This window comes from Zootoca vivipara, chromosome 2 (genome assembly GCF_965207765.1).
Source record: "Zootoca vivipara chromosome 2, rZooViv2.hap1.1, whole genome shotgun sequence".
NCBI classification, from domain to species: domain Eukaryota; kingdom Metazoa; phylum Chordata; class Lepidosauria; order Squamata; family Lacertidae; genus Zootoca; species Zootoca vivipara.
In genome coordinates, this window is record NC_142584.1 from 2,782,843 (window position 1) to 2,806,335 (window position 23,493).

The 23,493-nt window shown below is 48.1% G+C and overlaps 1 protein-coding gene across 3 annotated transcripts; it reads left to right on the forward strand.

Annotated features, from left to right (window-relative positions):
- Positions 1-826: 826 nt before the first annotated feature.
- Positions 827-19,836, forward strand: DTX3 (deltex E3 ubiquitin ligase 3). 3 transcript variants are annotated; one of them, XM_035102556.3, is made up of 5 exons: positions 827-1,535; positions 7,166-7,240; positions 12,521-13,254; positions 16,285-16,502; positions 17,321-19,836. In XM_035102556.3, exons 2-5 carry the CDS (start codon positions 7,228-7,230, stop codon positions 17,394-17,396), a joined length of 1,041 nt encoding a protein of 346 aa, XP_034958447.1. In that variant the 5' UTR covers positions 827-1,535; positions 7,166-7,227; the 3' UTR covers positions 17,397-19,836. The 3 variants fall into 3 exon arrangements, with proteins under 3 accessions (XP_034958447.1, XP_088518970.1, XP_034958452.1); XM_088662844.1 differs by lacking the exon at positions 827-1,535 and adding an exon at positions 5,355-5,373; XM_035102561.3 differs by lacking the exons at positions 827-1,535; positions 7,166-7,240 and adding an exon at positions 7,280-7,714.
- The last annotated feature ends 3,657 nt before the right edge of the window (positions 19,837-23,493 follow it).

Consider the following 23,493-nt stretch of genomic DNA (forward strand, 5'->3'; position numbering starts at 1 on the left):
CTCTAAGGTGCCATCACCTCCTGGCAAATAGAAGGGGAAGAAATGGAGGCAGTGAGAGATTTTACTTTCCTGGGCTCCTTGATCATTGCAGATGGTGACAGCAGTCACGAAATGCTTATTGGGAGAAAAGCAATGACAAACCTAGACAGCATCTTAAAAAGCAGAGACATCACCTTGCCTACAAAGGTCCATATAGTTAAAGCTATGGTTTTCCCAGTAGTGATGTGTGGAAGTGAGAGCTGGACCATAAAGAAGGCTGATTGCCAAAGAATTGATGCTTTTGAATTATGGTGCTGGAGGAGACACTTGAGAGTCCCATGGACTGCAAGAAGATCAAACCTATCCATTCTGAAGGAAATCATCCCTGAGTGCTCACTGGAAGGACAGATCGTGAAGCTGAGGCTCCAAAACTTTGGCCACCTCATGAGAAGAGAAGACTCCCTGGAAAAGACCCTGATGTTAGGAAAGATTGAGGGCACTAGGAGAAGGGGACGACAGAGGACGAGATGGCTGGACAGTGTACTTGAAGCTACAAACATGAGTTTGACCAAACTGCGGGAGGCAGTGCAAGACAGGAGTGCCTGACGCGCTATGGTCCATGGGGTCATGTAGAGTCAGACACGACTAAATGACTAAACAACAAGGTGCTACTGGAAGGATTTTTTTTTTTTTACTATAGAAGGATAGCACCAACCTAGGCTTAGGAAGGGATTGTGAAGATTATGGAGAAGACGACTGGGAGAGAAGCTGCACAGGACACCTCAAGGTTTACTTCTGAGCAAGCTTACACAGGAGTGGCGTCATCACACAGGCACAAGATTGCCTTGAGCTCCATGGCACTTGCAATACAGAGCAGTGTGCCATTCATCTCTACGGGTTTATTTCTGCCGAGTTCCCTGGGATTTATTCTCCAGTGAACCTGTAACGATTATTATTGTTATTGTTAAAGCTCCCCCATCACACTTCAGGATAAAAGCAGAGCCAGGCGGGAGAGGGGCTGCCAATTTACTGGGCGCGGGTCCCAGTAACGGGTGTGTGTGTGTTTCTGAGGAAGCGGGCGCAGCGATAGGATGGGGATGCGTCGCCACTTCTGAGCTATGGGCTCGGCGGTCTCTGCTAAGAGGAGGATGTCGTGAGAAACCCGAAGCTGCTGCTGCTGCTTCTACTCCCCCCTCCTTCCCGCCGCCCACCATCTCCCGCGCGCGCAGGCAGCCGGGCCTCGCGCTCTCTCCGCAGCCACGTCGAGTTGTTGCTATGGCTATGACCACCATTCCGGCACCAAGCGGGCGCCACGTGATGCGCCCGGCGATGGCTGCTTGGCGGGGAGCGGGGCGGTGATCGGCGGCGGCGGCGGCAGCAGCAGCAGCATCAACCCCGCGGTACCTGTGCGCGCTTCCCCGCGCCGCCACCTCGGGCGCGCCAAAGGCCGCCTCGTCCTCCGCTCGATCGATCTCGCCCGCGGCCTTCGCCAACGCAGCCCGGGCCAAGCTTCCGATGGACGGAGTTTCCTCGCCAGCCTCGGATGCACCGCTATGGTGGGTGCCGCCGCCTCAGGGGGGGGGGGAGAGGAGCGGGGCGGGGGCGCGCGGAACCCGCTTGCAAGAGCGCGGCGCTTTTTGCGCGGGGAGCGGGGCGGATGGAGATCATTGCGCGCTAGCCGGGCGACGGGTGCGGGGCTGGCGCTGTAGATGCTGCTGCTGCTGCTTTTTCTCGGTTAAATTAAAATAAGGACGATAATGTGGTGAATTCATCGGGCCTCATCTGCATATCCGGCAGCCGTTGATCCGAGCAGCTGCGGCGGCATCTTCATTGTGTGTTGTCAGCTGCCTTTGCAGCAGGGGGGTTGCCTTGAAGGATTGTTTTGAGGGGAGGGGGTGTGTGTGTGTGCGCGCGCGGTTGCGTTGTGTATACACACACAGGCATCGGCGGGGGGCACGTTACCAAATGGGTTCCCTCATCTTTTTGGGGGGGGGGTGTTGTACACGGAGGGGCTTTTTTGTTTGCGGGTCTTTATGTAACGACGTGCCCATCGCGCTGCCTGCTCGTCTACCTGTCAAGCGTCTCCGAATCGCGGAGGCGGGCAGGGAAAGATCTTTTCATTTGCCTCCCTCCGCCGCCCCCACCAAGGCGAGGCGGTGCTGTCCGAGGCAGAATTGGGTCAAGTGAGGATGAAACTTAATTGCCCACCTTTTTTCTCGCCATGCAAAGGTGCGGATATGGACACATTTTGTCATTCACTGTTGCGCGTCGTATTTAAGGTCTTTCGCCCTGAGGATGGTGGGGGAGGGGTCTGAAAAATAGGGCGGGGTGAAGTGGGGTGGGGACGTGGGGTGGGCTCTTTGGAGCTGGGGCGGTGATGGTGATGAAGCTATATTGATGCGAACTCCGGGCTGGGGACGTGTTGAAGAGGAATGGAGAAATAAAGCCTTATTTTCCCAGGCATTGTCTTTCACCCCCGCCCCCCTCCCCTTTGTTCCGTTTTTATCCCGGTTTCTTCAAGGAAGTGAAGGCTGCTGGGCCTCCTCTTTGATAAACAATCCCTGGTGAATGGAGGAGGCAGTCTGGTGAGATTGGCAGCTGCACCCAGATTGGGGGTGGGGGGAGGGAAATGGATTGATATAAAAATCTCTCTCACCCACACATACCCAGGGGCAGGGAGCCATCCTGAAAGGTGATTTTCTCTCTCACTCCCCAACCCCACCCAATTGCAGTAGCTTTCTTTTCTTCTATTCCCCCCTCCACTCCATGTTTGTTTTCCTCCATCACTGGCAGTGGGCTGGGGCCTTTTATCCTTACTATTGTACAGGTGAGGCCTATTGAAATGTAAGGGCCCTGCTGTGCCCAAGGTCACATAGGTAGAAGTGTCCAGGTGCAATAGGGGGCAGGGCTCCTATTGTAAAAAAATTACCTTTTTAACAAGCATGATTTCTCATCATGACACAGAGGTGAGGAAAGCCATGCCTGCTAAAATTTCCCATTCTGAAGTAGCAGAAATATAAATTGAATCCCCCCTTATAATATTTTTTGTAAAGAATCCAGTAAAATGTGGGCTGAACCAGGTAACTGTTGTGGATTTGTAGCTGGTGGATTGACCGAACCCAAAGAGTATTCATTAATGGTCCCTTGTCACCCTAGGGAAAAGTGACAAGTGGGGTGCCACAGGGTTCTGTCCTGGGCCTGTTGTTGTTCACCGCCTTTATACATGACTTGGATGAAGGAATTGAGGGGATGCTCATCAAATCTACTCATGACACCAAACTGGGAGGGGCAGCTAACGCAGAAGACAGAATCAGAATTCAAAATGACCTCAACAGATTGGAGAACTGGGCACAAGCTAACAAAATGAATTTCAATAGGGACAAATGTCAGGTTCTGCACTTAGGCAGGAAGAACCAGATGCACAAATATAGAATTGGGAACACCGGACTTTCTAGTAGTACATGTGAAACAGTTCTAGGGGTCTTGGTGGACCACAAGTTTAACATGAGTCAACAGTGTGATGCAGCAGCAAAGAAAAGCTAATGCTATTTTAGGCGGCATCAACATAGTGTCCAGATCAAGGAAAGTAATAGTACCACTCTATTCTGCCTTGGTCAGGCCACACCTGGAATACTGTTTCCAGTTCTGGAAAGTTAAAAAGGATGTTGACATGTGCTGTGGAGGGCAACCAAGATGATCAAGGATCTGGAAACCAAGCCTTATGAGGAAAGGTTGAAGGAGCTGGGTATGTTTAGCCTGGGGGAAAAGCAGACTGAGAGGAGATATGATAGCCACCCTCAAATATCTCAAGGGCTATCACATAGAAAATGGAGCGATCTTGTTTTCTCCTGCTCTGGATGGTAGGACTTGAACCAATGGCTTCAAGTTACAAGATAGGAGATTCCGACTAAACATCAGGAAGAACTTTCTGAAGGTAAGAGCTATTTGACAGTGGAACGATCTCCCTTGGCAGGTTGTGGACTTTCCTTCTTTGAAGGCTTTTAAGCAGAGGTTGGATGGCTGTATGTCCTGGATGCTTTAGCTGAGATTCCTGCATTGCAGGGGGTTGGACTAGATGACCCTTGGGTCCTTTCCAACTCTATGATTCTAAGATTAGGTCCTTTGCTACTGGACTGCCTTCACTGGCTGTCCCATATTTGCTGGTACAGAGGATTAAAGGCTACCTGTGGTGTTGCTGTTCACAAAGGGTAAATGCCTTGGCTTCCATACTGATGGTACCAGAAAATAGACATGGAAGATCACCCCACCCCAACTCTTCCCCTCTGATCTTTCAAGGCACATCCAAATCCTGTGTGGTGTTTTTTCCCTACTAAAGATCCAATAATGACTAAGTGCAGCTGTTAGGATTGAGTTAGTAGAGTTTCCTGTATGGTGCCTGGCCTGTGGTGATGGAAAACTGGTTGGTTGGTTGGGGTTGTAGTAGAATTCTCAATTGTTTAGTTGTAGAGTTGAACTCATTATTATGAGCTGGGTTTGTTCCTTCAAGATCCTTCCAAACCACAAATGACTGCATAGGCCTACTTGATTTTTGTGTGATGGGTTTTTGTTTTGTTTCCTCAACTCTAGTGTATTTGGAAAGGGTGGTGTAGTGCTCCCTAGTGACCTATGCAGCAGGAAGAGAGTTGGCTCACCTTCTCTTGCCCTCATTCCGTCTTGTTTTCCCCTCCCCAATTTGGTCCAGGCAAAAGCTCCATAAAGACTTCCAGGACAAGGAAGCTTTGCAGCGCCTGGAATCTTAGCATTTAGGAACCTAGGAAGCTGCCTTATACCAAGTCAGACCATTGGCTGCAACCACCAGTCCAGCTCAGTGTTGTTGACACTGACAGGCAGGATTTCAGGAGAGTCCCAAACACAAGGGGTGGAACCTGGAGCCTTTTTCAGGCAAGGCATGTGCTCTACCACTGAGCTATAGTCCTCGCCAATAAAACTTACTAATTACTTCAGATATTTATAGCCTGCTCTTCATGCCTACAAAGGGATCCAAGAGCGAGTTACAACATTACATCCATGAAAACACCCCCCTTACTTAGGCAGGCAGCCTTGCAAGTGAGATTTGTACCTGGTCTACCCCCAGAACTGGAAGGAAATCCAGGGGAGTTGAGCTTGCTACATAGGCAGTTGTTGCAGATTTGTTCAAGCTTTCACAAAATAGGTAGAATGGTGGCTTTTTCTCATGAACCAACTAATGTTCCTGCAAGATTGGCTTTGGAAATGGTAAAGCAAGGCTCTCTTCCAGGCAAAGGAACTTTTGATGAATTGGAGCACCCACACACAACACCACCAAAAGCATTTTCCAGCCATGTCTGAGGTCATCCAAGAGTTGCACTAGGAAGAGCTCCAGTCAGGATGTCAACAGAGCTCTTACTCTTCCAGGTCTGCGCTGGGTATTCTACATAGCTTCCAGCAACTCTGTACATTGATATGACCCTGCCATCATCCCTGGGGATCGGTTTTCAGCTCTGTGGTGGGAATGGGGATCTCCTAACAACTCTCAGTACCCTTAACAAACTCAAGGATACTTTGGGGGAAGCCATTAGGGACGTCTTACCCACAGAGGCTGGTGGTACTGGGTGCCAAGTTCTAGAGGGCGCCAGGGAAGAGGCAGAGGCTGGATGTGGCATCTCCCGGCATCAGCTCGCTGCCCTCGCCCGCCTCCGCCATGCCGCGCCAAAGCAGCTCTGTGCCTGGAGCCTCTGTCTGTCGTGGCCACCGTGGCACGAAGCGGCCAGCTGAGCTGGGAGGAGCCGCCTTTCAGCCACTGCCCTCCTCCTCCAGCCCCACTGGCAGCGCCATCCTCCCTAAAAAAACTCTTGGAAACGGGGGTGGGGTGGGCGCCGCCAGAGGGAGCTTTGCACCATGCCGCCAGATATGCTTAAGATGGCCCTGGAAGCCATGACTGTTTAAAGTGGGGCAATACTGATTTAAATGTATAGTGCAGATGAGGCAATAATAATAATGCAGTAGAATGGGGCAGTACTAATGTAATTGGGAGAGGGCTCTTAAGTGATTATTTTAATGGTCTCTGGTAGCAGAACAGGCAAAGATACCTTAGAATGAGCATTCAAAACCAGCTTCTGGGCTACAGATAGTTCTAATCTAACCACTAGCCCATCTTAAGCTTTGTTCTTTGGGTGTGTAAGGAAGAGCTGTGACCAGTACATGGTGGTAAGGGAGAGTTCTCCACCCACCCACCCACCCACCCACACACACACACACACACAGTGGCACCCTTATTCCTTATTGTAACCCTATTTTTGCATTTGCAGTTTAAAATGTTATCATTAGCTCATTTAATATCACACAGAAGTCAGAATATATATGTTGCAGTGAAATAAGAATTAAACTATTGCATAAATTCTAAATTTGGACTTGTGCTCCAAGACAAATTCAGGAGCAAATAACTTCTGCATCCCAAAAGGCTCAGTGAAACAATCCTTCATTAGGCCGAATTTTACAAATCACTAAAGCTGCAATCTTGTACACACAAGCAACTAACTCTGATTGAACTTCATAAGCATTGTAAGGCTGCAGTCCTATAACCCTCTTAGTTGAGAGTGTTACCCCTTTAAACTCACTGGTAGACAAAAACAGGATTAGTTAATTAGGTAGCGTGTTGGTCTGCCGTAGTCGAAACGAAATAAAAAAATTCCTTCCAGCAGCACCTTAGAGACCAACTAAGTTTGTACTTGGTGTGAGCTTTCGTGTGCATGCACACTTCTTCAGACAGGATTGCAATTCAAGTGCAGCAGCAGCTGCTAATCTGCCCTAATCCTTTCCAGTGCAATCCTGTGCATGGCTGAGTTCTGCGTGGCTTACTTCCAGGTATGTGTACCTAGGATTGCACCCAAAAGGAAAATGGGAATGCCCAGGTAATGTGAGGCAAAACGGCAATCTTAAAACTCACATAGTGAGACACATTGAACTCGGGATGATTTGCTTCTTAGCAGCAAACAGGGAAAACGAAAAAATTTTCGGGGGGATATTGAAGGTGAAGGTCTTGTCTCAGGATCGAGGAAGCGCTTGCACAGGCTGCTGCGCTTCTGGATGGAGCGTTGCGCTCGGGCGCAAAAAGAGAAGCTCGTCCGTGGCAGCTAAAAATACTGTATCGCGCAATTTCCCTCTCGGCGCAGCCGCGACCTAACCCGCCCCCTTCTTTCCCTTGCAGTTTCTGATTCGCAGCTCAGCTGAACTCCCACATCCGGCTGGTCCTCGCGCTCAGCCTCTCCCATGGGCTCGCCAGGTACGGTACTGCGATCTCCGGCGCGGGGGATGGGAACCTCCCTCCCTCCCTCTCTTTCTCTTTCTCTCCTCCCTCCCTCCCTCCCTCCCTCCCTCCCTCCCTCTCTCTCTCTCCTCCTCCTCCCTCCCTCTCTCCTGTGCTCTTGGGGTTCTTTTGTCTCCCACGGACGTGAATTCCATATCCTCCCATTTCTATGGCTATGGAGATTAACTCCAAAGGCCCCTTTACTCTGCCATTGTCGCCCGTAGGGGTTCATCCTTCTGCCTGAGGCCTCGACGCAAAAGCATCCCTCTTCTTTCTGGGTAACTCCGGAGAAGGGACCAAATAAATTGCCACTTAGCGTCAGGGCAAAGGCGCTAGTGTCCTCTCTTTGGGGTGCTATGAGCTAATCCTCCTCTGCATGCCAGATTAGGAAGTGTTCTTTTCCACACAGAGAGATACCCACCGAATTAACAAAGGAAAGGAAAGGAGCAGGTAAGTTGCATGTGTGTCCAAGGGGTAAATTGGCAGGAGAGGCATTCCAGAATCCCTAGTTAGGACTAATGGAACTTTCAGGAAATAGTGAGCAAATTTTTGAGGCCACTAGAATACTTCACTGGGCTGAATGTTAAGCAAGGCAGGAGTAGGGGTTGAGGGGGGGATTCGCTTGGTTGCATTGGTCAAAATTTGATTTTTGGTTGCATAGTCTTGGGTTGTATGGTACATGGGTATGAAGATTGCCTGAACCTCAAAATTCAACACTATACCACTGCTGGGTGGTTCTGAGAACATTTGTGTGGGTGTGAGAGAGACAAGGCAACAGGCAGACTTGCTATTTTTTCTCTAAACCTTGGGAAGGTAACAGCACACATCTCCCATGTAGCCCATGCCCCCCCCTCCGCTTTTAGAGGGCAATATGCTCTTCTTCATATCTCAGACCTTGCTGCAAGGGTTGGCAACCTGTAGCCCTCCAGATGCCATTGGACTCCCAAGTCCCACTAGCCCCATCGAGTATGGTCAATGGTCAGGGATGATGGGAAATGGAAACCAGCAACATCTGGAGGGCCCCATCACTGCCCTCCTGGTCATGCCAAAGAGGTGTATCTTGAGTCTAGTTGGAAGAAGGTGGCTGATTATTCTAACACAGCCTTTGCCAGTCTTGTGCCCTGCAGATGTTTTGGACTATAACTTCCACCAACTGCTGCCAGATGTGCTGGATGGGGGCTGGTGGAAGTTGTAGTCCAAAGCATCTGCAGGGCACAAGGCTTGCAAAGGCTGATTGAACAGGTTAATTTATTTTGAGTGTGTATTTGTCTGGGAACAAAAGTTGAGTTCTGCTGTTGGTTCCAGGGTTTCAGTCTGCCTATGAACTGTTTTTAATGCCCAGTTTTGAGGGTGTGGGGTGGTGATGGTGATTGAATTTTTTTTGCTTGGGGGTATTAAAATGAAAACCAAAAACTCCAAAGTGCAGAAGAAAATGGGGCGGTTGAACAGAACATATAACTAAAAGTAATGTACCGTATTCATTCATTTTAAATGTAAAGCCCAGATGCAGTGACCACCAGCTGGATAGGGGCCACTGTGTAGAAAGAAGTCTGCTGCAAATCATAGATGCTGGTCATAATGTTTCACACTTTGTCACAATTCTGTTACAGTTTCACCAGAGTTGTGTTAAATCCTTGCTTTCATGCCTGCCTTGCCAGCTGGTTACTCTCCATGTATTTTACATGACATTCTTAACTATGTTATTCTGAGAATTTCAATGCTGCCCTTCAGTAAAGCAGAGGGGACTCCATAAACCTCAGGGTGGCATACAATAAAATCACAGGGTCCTTTATCCCATTCTTCCTGAAAACAGCTATCTGTAATTGAGCATTTATTCACTAAAAAAAAGATGGGGAAATGGATGAGGGTAATCTTAAGTGACCATAGCCTTAACAAGGCCAGGCTTGGACTCAGTCTGAAAGGGAAGGGAATTCTCAGTGGTACAGTTAAGTCATTTCAGACTTGTGGCCCTCAGTCTGGGTTTAATGATCTGAGGGAGGGGGGGTGATGGGAATTGTAGTCCCAAACATTAGGAGGGCCGAGTTTGGGGATGCCTGTAATACAGGTGTAATCTGGAGGGCCGAGTTTAGGGATGCCTGTAATACAGATGTATTACAGGCATCCCCAAACTGCGGCCCTCCAGATGTTTGGGACTTCAATCCCATCATCCCTAGCTAACAGGACCAGTGGTCAGGGATGATGGGAATTGTAGTCCCAAACATCTGGAAGGCCGGAGTTTGCCTATGCCTGGTGTATTACTTACATTTTAAAGTGAATTAAGTAAGCCAGCCCTGCTGCGTGGGGGGGGGGGCGGGGCGGGGGTGGGCGGCGCTTCCTACTTGTTCTTCTGAGTGGAGCCCTGGTCTTCTGCCCAATGGCCCTGCCTTGAGGGTACCACTTGCCACTGCCAAAGACACACCCAGTGAACTTGTGTCCAATTCTGGAGATTAGACTCCCAGGCACCAAAATTGCATTGTAACCCCATCAGGCCCAGAAAGGGCAAATGGCAGTGGAGGCAGATTTAGCAAGGGCATCTGGGAAGCCACTTCTCTGCTATTTGACTTGGACTGCATTAGGTAATTCAGGGGCAGGCTTCACCTTGCATGGCTTCTGTGCTTGGAATAGAAGTCCTGGGCCAATGGACTACATAAGATGAGCTTGCCTAGATCAGATTGATGTGGTCTAGCATTCGGCTCTCACAGTAGCCAACCAAATACCTATGGGAGGCCTGCAAGCAGGATAGTACACTTTCCACACACCATAACAGGACCAGCTGCAGGGGCAGTTTTATTTTGCTTCTTATATTCTGGGAAATGACAAATTCCCATAATGCAATGTCCTCTGGCCACTTATCTCTTTCCTCCAGCATGCATAGGAGGCATTTGATAGCTGCCTAATTTTAGTTAAGTTTTGTCTATTATTCAGGGTCATTCTCTTTGATACTTGCAGCTGTTATTTATTAATTTGTGGATCACCTTCCACATGCATGTCCCAAGGCACCACAGCACCAAAAGAACAGAGTGTAGGTTGCAAAACATCACAGAACGAACATTTAGGCAGAGGCCTTTTTGTCTAGCTTGTTGAAACAAAAATGGTTTCAAATTTTCCCAGAAAGTACAGCTAGTGGGCACCTGTCATGTCTTGACAGGAATACTTTCCCACAGAACAGAGGCAGCCACACTAATAGTAACTCTTCTGAGTTCCAGTGGAACAGGCTTCTGATATCTGAAGTGGGGAGCTTGGAGGAAAAACTCCCCTGTGGAACTCAGTGACTTGCTGGGTATGTAAGAGATAAGGCAGTTTCTCGAGTTGATGTGGATGAAACAATGAAGCTGCATCTATCTTATCACATACTAAGGGCAGTTATGTCTAAGATGCCTGGCTGTGAGAATTGTGCTGTAAGAAATCAGTGAAAGACATCAAAACAACAAATTAAAAACAACAAATTATGCTGACATTATAGAAAGGGAACAACTCCACAATGTCAAACATTTAAAAAGCAGCAGTTTATACACTTGAAAAGCAAACTTTTTGCAGGTGTTCTTTCAGTGGTAATTTACAAAAAAAATAAAAAATACAACAATAACTCCATTTTCAGATGTTTCAAAAACAGTTTATAAGAGAACAAGTCTTACTGAACTTTTTGAGGATGTCTTTTGAATAAATATGCTTCAGGTTGTAATATACTTTGGCTGGGTATGTTCCACCTCCTCTGTCCTGTTAGGCTTTCTCTCTGGATTCCTCTCCCAATATGATGTCTCTCAAAAGGCTTTGAAATCTTTTTTACTAATCTTTTATTCCTAATGGATTGCTGGTGGGTTCTAATTACCCAGTAATGCTCTGCTTAAGCTTGCCAAATGTCCCTTAAAGGAGCTTGGGAGTAGATAGTGCAGATTTATTTTAAAAGGCTTGTTGGCCATTTCAGAATGGATGTCCTTTATTTCAAAACCCTGCAGTCTTTATAGTTTAATAGTTGAATGCATGGGACAATGTTCACTTGCACAGTGGGATACTCTCCCCCCTCCCCCTCTCCTTCCTCTGCACCACCAAAATGTGCTTGGGAGGGTTGGGGGAACCCCTAGAACAGGTTTTGGCAGTGCACTTGGGAAGAAGAGAGGGGGCAGAGTCCTGTTGCACAAGTGGCTCTCGTTCCATACATGCATACCCCACTCAGCACTACATTGAATTCTACCCTTTGTCCAAAAGTCAGGAGGAAAGCCATGCCTCATTTTGCAGCTGATGTTTTAAACATTTGACCGCTTTCTACACTAATTGACTAGAAGGAAGTTGCAGTGTGGGAACGGCTGGTCACTTGCCACAAAGTGGAAGTGCTCTGTGCATGACTCAGTATCCAGGGAAGACCCACAGTTTTGCATGGGGAAGGCATCCTATTCAATCCCTGTCACCCACTCCTGGCATTTACACTTAAAATATAACCTGGGCTGGGAGCAGACAGACCTCTGCTTAAGACCCAGTAGAGCTGTTTGTCAGCCAGGCGGCAAAGAGTGTGACCTTGTGAAAGGCAGCTCCCTGTGTTTGTTATGTCTCTTACCTTGCATCTTCATGGACTCAGAGAAATCAGGGTGGGGTGGGGTGGGGTGATAGGAAGGACAGTGACATTGTGCAGCAGTAGGCTGGTCTTGAAACAAACAAAATCCAGGCAATCCACTAGAGCTGTAACCACTTAAGTCAGAGATGGGGAGCCTGCAGGCCTCAGACATTACTGGACTCCCAAATCCCACCATCCCTGACCACTGGCCATGCTGGTTAGGAATGATGTAAAGTGAAACCCAGCAAGAACGTGTGTAAGGCTAAGTCTTCTGTCAGGGCAGAACTGCACATGATGCACACATCCATCCCTTTCCTCTCCCCACCCACTTCATAATAGTAAAACGAGCTGTTAAAATCCTGGGTTCCCCCAACCTAGTTAGATTTCTGATTATTCAAACATTCTGGGAGTGCTCGACACAGGGTTGTATTAAGATGGGATTAGGCAGTACGGATGTGTTGAATCAGAACAAAGATGTAGGGATTTTGAATATCTGGGGGTCTGCTAATGGGTTTCTAGTATATGTCATGCTCAGCAAAACCCAAAAAACTTTTATCAGAGCAGACAAATAACAGCCTTCAAGTCCTGACCAGCTTTGTTCCGATGATGAGAAGGGCGGAATGTGAGTGTCCAGTTGTCTTTAATCCTGCCTGGAGCCACTTTCTGCAGCTTTGATGACTCTGTTCTTCCTTTCTCTCTCTCTTCAGTATCGTTTGTTTTATCCAGGATGGCCGCTTGCGGAGGCACCACCAAGAATAGGCTCACGGTAAATAAACACGTCTGGGACTTCTTGACTAAGGAAAGCCCAGCCAAGCTGGTTAAGCTGAAGGAGGAGAACAAGGTTGGCATCTTAATTGATGGCGAGACCTCTGAGATCTACGTGCTGCAGATCACCTTGCCTGCCCACGGGCCGAGCAACGGCCTCTACCTGGCCCGCAAAGCCCTCAAAGCCCTGCTCAAGGAGACGGAGAAAGAGCTGAAGAAGGCCCAGCGCCAGAGCGAGCTGATGGGCTGCATGGCCTTAATGGAGAAGAGCCGAGAGCACGGGGCTGTGGAGCTTCACCGCCGAGGGGCTGCATTGATATCCAGAGGGCAGCAGACCTCCGGGCCCAGAGTGGTCAGTGGCAGCGGAGGTGTGGCCAGCTGCTCGTGGGGAGGGGAGGAGGAACAGGACAGCCAGTGCCCCATCTGTTTGGGGGAGATCCAGAACATTAAGACTCTGGAGAAGTGCAAGCACTCCTTCTGCGAGGACTGCATCACTCGCGCCTTGCAAGTCAAGAAAGCCTGCCCTATGTGTGGGCGTTTCTATGGGCAACTGGTGGGCAACCAGCCGGAGAACGGGCGCATGCTGGTCTCCAAGGACTCAAGCCTGCTCCTCCCTGGCTATGAGAAATATGGCACCATCATCATCCAGTATGTCTTCCCACCTGGCATACAAGGAGTAAGTAGAGTTGGTCTCTATCTGTATTCATAAGAGATTTATAAAAGGGTCGCAAGATGGCTGTTGTTGTGAGGGCCAGGGAAGTGTTGTCAGGGGGCGCAGGGGTGTGTGTGTGAGGCAGCGGAGTGTGCCTGCATTCACTGCACTGAGATATATTGTGGCACATGGGGTGGAGAAGAGGGCATCCAGTGTCAGGGCAAGGGGCATGTTTTGTTCCCCCCACAGTGGTACCCCCACATACACTGTTTATATATATATATCCCCATAAGTGAGTCAACTATTTGTTTTTGTGGGTCGTGCTAAAAGGGGTTTCTGAGAAGCACCATTGGGATGGGAATCTAAACCTGTTCCTGGTTGCCCCCTTGTCACTCAGAGGAAGGCAGCTTCCCCCCCCCCAGCAATACTGTTTGCAGCCTTACTTTGCTCCATAGAACTTGATGACAATTGGCTCTGCTTTTGTCTGTGCTGCCCCCCATCCCACACACTTAATATTTCTTAGATGCAATCCTGTGCACAGTCACATGGGAATGAGACCTGCTAAATTCTGTGTAAACTTGCACAGGATTAGTCACCTATTATCATTGTCTGAGTGGGAGAGCAAGGCCAAACTCACTGGCTCTCTTGTCCGGTGTTGTGTTGTGTTGTGTTGGCTGCCAGCCCAGCCTCCCTTCTGTCCTCATGTTGTGTCTAAAGTGGGGAGCCTGCTGTATTCGCGTGGGCACAATTTAAGCCCCTGATTGCTCAGACTCCTAAATCCCACTAGGGCATACAGAGCAGGTTTCTGCTTCTGATTGTGACAGGGGTATCATCTGCACTCTACATTTAAAGCAGTGTCATGTCACTTTCAACAGTCATGGCTTCCTGCAAAGACTCCTGGGAGCTGTCATTTGTTAAGGGTGCTGAGACCAATATTCCCCTCAGGGAGCTAAAATCTCCAGAGTAGCCTCTTCAAGTGTCTGGAAATTGTAGCTCAGTGAGGGGGGTAGGGGTCGCCTAACAAACTACATTTCCCAGGATATTTTAGGGGAACCCATAACTGTTTAAAGGGACATGATTCTGCTTTAATTGTATAGTTCAAGTGGGGCCAGAGTGGGAACCGCCAGCAAGCACAGCCTTGTGTTCTTCTTCACACTGGGGATAATTGTAGGTGTTACTAACATGCAAATAGGGCTATAGTGACAGGATTCCCTCTTCCTGGTGACTCTTAGTTCTTTGGGAGCTGGAGTGATAGGAAAATTCAGGGTGTAGAGACAACATGAAGATTTGAGAGGAGCCTTGAAGCTGGACATTGGAAGGGGACGGGGAGTTTGTTAAGTTTCTGTATTGCCAGGGGTAGGGAACCTGTGGCTCACCATCATGCCTGACTGTTGGCCATACTGCCTGGGCCTGGTGGGAATCAAATGACGTTTGAAGGGCCACAGTTTGGTCACTGTTATTGTCCTGGGAGGTGGGGCTCAGTTGTGAAGAAAAACCTTTCAGTGGGTTGCATGTAGATTGAAGGTGAATGGTGTCTTCTCCTTCCTGGAGGGGAGCTGGGGAGCTGAGAATGGGTTGGGAACATAGGGTACAGCAGTGTTTCTCAACCAGGGGCCATATGGCCCCCTGGGGGCCCCAGGATATTCCAAGGGGGCCCCAGGTGAAAATATTGTAAATGGGGGGCCATTGCACAAGACTAGGGGGCTACAGAGGGAAGTGAAGAAAAAAGAGAAGTGACTGAGAAAAGAAAACAGAAAATAAAAGAAAACCAGAGAAGTAGAGTGAAGAAAGAAGGCTTCCCAGTGGATGGATTGCTAAAGTAAGTGCATGTGGCGATCCAGCCAGCCAAAGTAACTTTCAGTCAAGAAAAACACCATTTGGGGATAAAGAGTACAATATCTAAAAAGTTTCCACAGCTTTGGGATAAAGCAAAATGGTTTTTCATGGCATTTCCTAGTTTGTATTAGGTAGAATCCGGTGTGTGGAATTTCATGAGTGTGCCTGAGGACATGTTTTATATTTTATTGGGCTTTCACGGTGTCTTCTCTTCAGGTTCCCAGTATGCAAATGGAAGCTCTGTTATTAGCAGCTGTTGTGTTTGCTACTGGAATAAAAATGCTTGTTGAAGTCAATGGAGGATAATATGATAAAGTCCCAGAGTTGGTCAAGTGATTTTGGACTATGGACTTAATGGTCATACGATCCACAGTGTGTTGAGCCTCTTTTAGATGGTAATGTGTGTTTATTCACTTGTTCCCAAATGTGACTGCTGCCTTTGTTGCTGGCTCTGCTAAGTGGATCCCTGCCCTGCTGGCACCAATATAAAGTCATTTTTAATGGTATATGTTCAAGGTATAGTTTCTCCCCCTGCATTATTTCTCTCGATCCCAATGAACTCTCTTGATGGTACGTGGAATGCAAATGTGTATTCATTGAACTTTGGAAAATATGCCAAATGGTGTTTTTCTATTGCCACCCAATTAATTGTTGTTCATTGCATTTATATTCCAAAGGAACTTATATCCTCACAACAGCCCTGTGAGGTAGGAGTGAGCCTGAGAGATGGTGACTGGGAAATAGTCTCCTCTCAGTGGGCTGCATGGCTAAGGGGAGGAAATTCAGCCTGCCACATCATGCTCACTCTCATTCTGTGTGACTGACTGTTCAGCTGCCCTGATCTTAATTACATGCCCACACCCCTGCATTCATGGAGTGCTGCATTGTAGCAGAGAATGAAATCCTGATTTGAAAGTGATAAATAGCCAATGTTTTGGTCTGCCATCTTCCCCCCCCAAAAAAAAATCTGGAAGAAGATTTAAAATGGTAGCTGAGGTGTGTCATTTCCCCTCCTGTTACTGCCTTCAGGAATCCCCAAACTCTTAGATTTCTGCAGAGGAGCAAGAGGCCTCAGTGGAAGCAGGGTGATCTAAACCAGGGCCAGCGGGCTCAGGATTAGAGCAGGCACTTGTCCCGGGCTTCTCAGCCCGTCCAGTTCACCAACCTCCTTAGGTTAACAATGGATTCTCCTTGCCCTTCCTGGGTCACCTTTTGCAGGTGGAGCATCCCAACCCTGGTGTCCGCTACCCAGGTACCACTCGTGTGGCCTACCTGCCCGACTGCCCCGAAGGCAACAAGGTGCTGGCGCTGTTCCGCAAGGCCTTTGACCAACGCCTCACTTTCACCATCGGCACCTCCATGACCACAGGCCGAGCCAACGTCATCACCTGGAACGACATCCATCACAAAACCAACTGCACCGGTGGACCACAGTTGTAAGGACCTGTCTTGGAGTTGTGGGGTGGGGGAGAGGGAGGGGGATAAGCATGGTGGCATTGAAGGTTGGGTCACCAAGGGTAGGTGAGTAGAGGCTGCTTGGAAAAGGGTTAGGGTTCTCAGTAAGATACTCCAAGAACCAGAACCATGGGGTTTATGAGACACTACAGAGTCCCCAGGAAGCTGACAGCAATAAGCAAGATCTTTCTCTGGCTTCATTAACATTCATCTTCTGTCACATGACCACTCTGGGACCCTTTTACTCAAGTTCCAGATGCATAGTTGGTTTTCCTGAACCCCAGAGAAAGAAGGGTGGGAGGTTGCCCAGGGGGCTGAGCAGGGCCATCTTAAGCATGCCCGGCGCCCCCCCCATTTCCTAGCGTGGCGGGCAGGTGGGCGCGCAGGGGGCCTCCCACAGGCGCAGCTGCACTGCGCCACCCAGCCTGCCGTAGGGCCGGCCCTGGGCCAGGGGGCGCTGCCCGCCCCCTGTTGCGATGCCCCTGCGTGTGGTGGAGGCGGCCCCAGGCCCGCGCGCCTCCGGAGAGCGGCCTGAAGCCGCTGAACAGCGGAGGCACGCATGGGGCAGCCTCAGCCGCGCCTCTCAGCGGGCGCAGTGGCGCCCCGCGCCACCGGGGGCGGGCCTAGAGCCGGCCCTGGGGCTGAATTTTTGCCCCCGATATGCTAGTTCTCTCTGGGCAGGGAGTCCTCCCCACAGCTCCCCATGCAAAGTCAGAAGTGGAAAATCTGGGAAATCACTGGCCTAAGTGGGAAAACTCAGCTAATAAGTTTATGACATTTGATCTCCATTTCCTACCAGGTTTGGCTATCCTGATCCTACATACCTTGCTCGGGTGCAAGAGGAACTGCGGGCCAAGGGCATCACCAATGACTGATCTTGCTCCCTGCCACTGTGTCTCCAGGAATGGTGTGTTGTTTCTGCCTGGTCCAGCAATTGTGGCGAAAGCGTCCTCATCTCTCGGAGCAAACCGTCTCACAGTGTGATCTTGACCCAGGATGCAAAGTGCTGGGCATTCTGAGATGACATTTTGAATGGGATTTCTTGCTTGAAGGAGTTGGGAACAGAGGCGTGGGGAAGGCTGTGTTAGAGACATGCATTTGGATTGGCTGGGTTAGAAAGTTCAAGTCAATCTGCACATTACACAGAATGAGTGAGTTGGTAGGAGTCCTGGACTGTACCACTTCAAAATGCTTGCAGGGAGGGGTCTTGTTTTTATTTGATGACAATATGTTGTGTGGGTTTAAATAACATTAATAATAATAAACTCCATATCCAGGCATGTAATAAACAAGCATGTCAGGAAGAGAGTTACAGTAAACCTTTCCCCCTGATGTGCTAGACTGCTGCATTTATTTGTTTAGAAGAATTTATAAACTGCTTAATCAAAACTCTCCTAAGTGGTGTACACAAACAGTGTAAAATAATTATCCGTGATATACAGATAAAATTAGCATAAATTTAAAAACAAATACAACTAAATTATATGTTTGGATAGGCTTGCTGCTTTTAAAAGATGTCTAAAACAGTGTAATGACGGTGCTTGCCTAACGTTAATACAAGCAGGTTTGTTGGTTGTCTTACATGGGAGAGCATTCGCAAATAAGATCACCACTGACACCAGCAACCTGTAGTAACACAGTCCAGAATTCTACCACTGCATCTTGCATCATAGTAATTTCATTACTTGGACCAAAATAGATGTGACAAAGGGCCCATGATGTTTTAGGTTTGCTCCTGTGTTTGGACCATTCACATTTTGAGAGGGGAGTTGTTTGTTTGTTTGTTTGTTTACATCAAAGAGAGCCTGCTGGTGAGAAGAGCCAAGCCTTTCCTGCCTCATGCTTCAGGCATTTTTTTACTTCAGCCAGGGTTGATTCTGGTAATAACAGCCAGGCTGGAAAAAGAACTTCAGGGAGCTTAGCCACAGTAGGGTTCTGCCATAGGCATAGGTGCAGGGGGGGCAGCTTTCCCCCATCAAGTAAATAAATAAAAATACTTGACTAGCTGACCAATCGCACCACAGATAGCTCAGTTCTGCCCCCCCCCAACATAAATCCTGGCCACACACATGGGTTATGCCCTGCACTCCACCTATGTGTCCCTGTTGATGTTAAAAATTGACCTCTGCAGCCCTGTTTCTATTATGTTGGCCTTTAGTAGGTTTGGGAGGAAAACTGCTGGTGTGAAGAAGGCACACCCATAAAAATTAGAGTGAACTGAGAGCAGTATAGCGAGAGAAAGCAAGCGAAGGAGCACAGTGTGTCTATCTTTTTGAGAAAAATCAATGGCTTACCCAGAGTGTCCATGGCAGATGTTGGATTTTAAATCCAGGTCTCCCACCTGTGAGGACATTGTTATATCCACTAGATCACACTGGATCTCATGTTCCTACTATGGGCAAGGGGTAGGGTTCTGTTCTTCCCATGAGGATGCCAAAATAAGGCCAAAATCCTCTCTGCACCTTCATTCCACTCCCTCTGTGCCCTCTGTGCTCGCAGAATGTTTAACACTTTTGGGACTGCCTATTACAGGCATCCCCAAAACATATGGAGGGCCTATTAGAATAAATTTAAACAAAATGCACTTGTAGAATTTGTATCATTTGGGCGCAGAATGTATAGTCCCTGGGGTTTGGCTTGGAGTGAGTGGGAAGCAGAATTAGCATGGATTTGTTTTGGGTAACTGATCAAAGGTGGAGAAAGAGGCCTATGTGCTGGGACTTTTCGTACACAGCCTCTTGTTCCTTTCAAGCCCCTTGCTGGTCAGTGAGTGGCTCTGCCATCTTGGCACCCCACCCACCCATCATTCCCTGTGCTGCTAATCTCCAGGATCGGCATCAACCCCAACTTGGTGGAACTTTCTGGAAACATTGGGACTGTCCTTTCGTGTAGAAAGCAGCGGCTCCTCAACTCTGGGCACAGGCAACATGCCCACCTGCCCTGTGGAGAGGATGGGTGGCAACGTTCGTGGACCATGCCTTGTGTGTATATATATACATATATACCTTCTGTGCTGGCATATCAGCTGTTGTGTATTTATTCAAACCAAGTCCTGTTTGGGACAAATCGTGTCGTTTGGGACTTGGCCAGTTTGGGACTGTTTACCCTTGTTGGCTGGCCTGTACGCTCTGGACTTTGGCGCCTACCTGTTGTTGAGTGTTTGTGGGGGACATCTCTTGGCTAAAGGTGTGCCTGTCGCCTCTGGCAGAGACAAATTCCAAGACAAATCTGTCTCCTCTGGGCAAGAGCTCCCCTCAGATGCACAGTTTGGGCAGTGGAGCTTTCTTTGCTGTTTTAAAGAGTTACCTGAAAATATGACACTTGTTCTCTTGATCTTTTCTGAAAATATGTGCTGCGGTTATGCTTGTGTTTATTATTATTTTGATAAGGGGATGGCATTTTTCCCCTTCAGCCTCACTAATAAGTTTGCAAGGCCCAGAGTGCTTCTTACCCTGCCTACCTACACTTCCTTATTACTTAATTACTGCCCTTCACCTGGTGACTTACATTTTCAAACAATGTAATGTACAGTCTGATAGACATAATAGAAGCAGGAAGGGGAGAGGGGGAACAGGGCCGGCTCTAGGTAGACCCCCGGTGGCGCGGTGTGACATGGCGCCGGGCCGGTAGGCAGGGCGCCGCACGGAAACCATGCTGCGCCCTGCGAGGGCGGGGGCGCCGGAGCGATCTCTACCCCTCAGTGCCAGGGCGCGCGACCTACTTGAGACTGCCCTGCGGGGGGAAAGGCAGATTCAGGTATCAATGAGGGGAGGGACACAAACTGCAGTCCTAACTAAGCTGATGGAGAGTGGGTCTCTTACATCTGATATACCAGCAGCTTTTAAGCAAGAACTGGTTCTTTGTTTTCAAAATGCTCCTTGCTTGTTCAGCTGGAGAGGATTCTTACTCTTGGTGACCAAGTGAGTGGCTGTATAGATTTTTAGATTGATGACCTGCTGGCACGTAATAAATAAGTTTTCCAATTTAATAATCCAATACAAACCACATTAAAACATTCCAAATTTCAATAAAAAAGCCAAATATAAATGCCAAATTTTATATCTTTAAAAAACATTTCAAAACCAGGTATTTCTCACCTCAAATTTTCTTTTCCCTTCAGTATCCCAGCACCTTACATGTTATCAGCTCTTGGGGGTGGGTGGGTATCTTAGCATAGCATTCCTATGAATGCTTAAAGCAGAGCCAGGGCACCTCCAGAAGTTGCTGGGCTCTTGACACCAATCATCTCTAATCTCACTCGACATGCTGGTTGGGCTGATGGCAGCTGGAGTCCATCACCATCTGGAGGGCCATAGGTTGCCCACCCCTGACTTAAAGCCTCATTGAAAAGGAGACTGATTGGCAGGGGGTTGGACTGGATGGCCCTTGTGGTCTCTTCCAACTCTATGATTCTATGAAACATGACACCAGATCGAACTACATGTCTCATGCAAAGGAGGGAGCAGCAAGCAAAAAATGGAAGCAACTTGTAATAAATAGCTTATTGCCAGATGAAAACCTTAAAAAATCCTTCATAAACAGCAAAGCAAGACTTAAAAGACCTAGCTGTTTGGATATGAGGCACAATGTTGTTTCTTTCATTGCACATGGAATATATTTTGCACAGTTTGGATCCCTGCAAGTATCTGCTTCTTGCCTTAAAAAAACAGTAACTAAAAACTCCAGTTTCTAGCTCCTGGGATAAGTTTCAGCATATTGTCTGCACTCCCCACACCTTACTGGTTTGTTGCTGAATGTGCACTCAGATGGCCTGTGAAATTCCTGTGGCCTGCAGAGCTTTGTTGTGTTAAATTTCTGTTACTTAACCACTGTTTCTAAACCACTGAGCCTCTTGGGCTTGCTGATCAGAAGGTCGGTGGTTGGAATCTGCGCCATGGGGTGAGCTCCCTTTGCTCAGTCCCAGCTTCTGCCAACCTAGCACTTCAAAAGCACACTAGTGCAAGTAGATAGATAGGTAGCACTGTGGCGGGAAGGTAAATGGTGTTTCTGTGCGCTCTGGCTTCTGTCACAGTGTTCCATTGCGGCAGAAGCGGTTTAGTCCTGCTGGCCACTTGACCTGGAAAGCTGTCTGTGGACAAACGTCGGCTCCCTCAGCCTGAAAAGCAAGATGAACACTGCACCCCATAGTCGCCTTTGACTGGACTTAACCGTCCAGGGGTCCTTTACCTTTAACCTTACATGTTCCTCAGGTGCCAGGGTGACCTGTCCAATTCCACACAGCTCAGGGTACCTGTGCCATGATCTTCCTACAGTGCAGCCCTATACCTGTTTACTCAGTGGAGCTTACTCCCAGGTAAGTGCACAGGATTGCAGCCTTGGCCTATCTCGCTGTTTCAGGAATGGGAATGCTATCTTTGCCAAATGGGCCTCTCGTTTGGCAGGGGTGGGGGGTACACAAACTGGAGGCCCATTTCACAAAGTGCCTGAACACTCTTCAAATGGAGGTATTCAGGGCTGTTGAGATCTGGGGTCAATAAAACTATGCAGAAACCTTAAACAGGAGGTGGAAGTTAATTTAGGAATAAGGAGCTGGTCTAATCCAAACCACAGAATTCAGCAGCTTGCTAGTAGTAAACTTGCAAGGGACTTTTGGTATCTCCCTCCTTCATGAGAAAGAGATTTCAGTGATTCTCGAGGAGATCTTTATTAATGACATCTGGTCACTTTCTCAGCCTGATACTTCCTGCGTCTTTTGCTCTGCTCTTCCTATTTCCTCCCTCAGCAGCTGAGTCCTGCTCAGGACAAAGTTTTAAAACACAAGTGTATAGCATAGCTGCCAAGTTTTCACTTTTCTCGTGAGGAAGCCTATTCAGCATAAGGGGAAATCCCTGTAAAAAAGGGATAACTTGGCAGCTATGGTGTATAGTTAACAGGATAAAACAGGACCTCGAGCTCTGTCTAGTTCAAACCCTTCAACAAAGGAAGTCACTGCTGCAGCGACCATGTTTAATCTCAAACAGCAGCCTTGGAGCTTCAACTGAAAGGGATTTATTATTTCTTTTAAACTAGTGGCTCCGCTCAACAGCCGCTGCCATTCCCCTCACATCAACCCCTGGAGCGTCTCCTTCCCACCCTCATGCAACTAGTGAGCTTGATGTGCTTGAAATGAGAGAGATGTTCACGCATATGTGGGGAAATTAAGAATTCAAAATTTGCCTCGGGAGGTTTCAGACTGAACTGTTTCCAGTAATGGCCAGCTAGATTTCCCAGGGAACCTCCTAAGCAGAGCAAGATGGAGTTGGTCCCAGCATTTCTCCACGTTATCTGGTAGCTGAATATCTAGTTATTTCTGATCATGGAGGCACCATTTTGGCAATTGTGTTTTATAACCCAGCTAAACCAAATGTCCCTGAATGTGTGGTCATCACCACATCTTGAGGCAATAAATCCACTAAGTGAATTGTATCTTGTGTGACAAAATATTTCCTTTCCTTTCTCATTTCTTGGAATTGTTGCATTGTTTACCCTGCCTGAGCCTCTGCTGAAAGTACCCTGAGAAGAGCTGTTGCCAATGATCCATTTCCACATGCTCTCTGCCACTTCAGTATTAAATTAAACTTAGTTTGCAATTCTGTGCCTACTTGAGCATTAGCCACATTGAACTCATGTGACTACATTCGAGTGGGACTCATGTTCTTACTGGGAGAATGCAGTGATATTCAGACGCACCCAGGGATTCCTGACTCTGAGTTCTGGACATTATAGCCTCATTCACACCATACATTTAAAACACTATGATGCCAAACGGGTCATGGGTTCCCCAAAGGATTATGGGAGCTGTAGTTTGTTAAGGGTGTTGAGAATTGCCAGGAGACTGCTTATTCTACAGTTCCCAGAGTTCCCTGTGTCAGGGGATTGATTGGGAATTCACCTTGGGAATTGTAGCTCTGTGAGGAGAATTGGCATTAGCAAATTACAGCTCCCAGAATTCTTTGGTGGAAGCCATGCCTG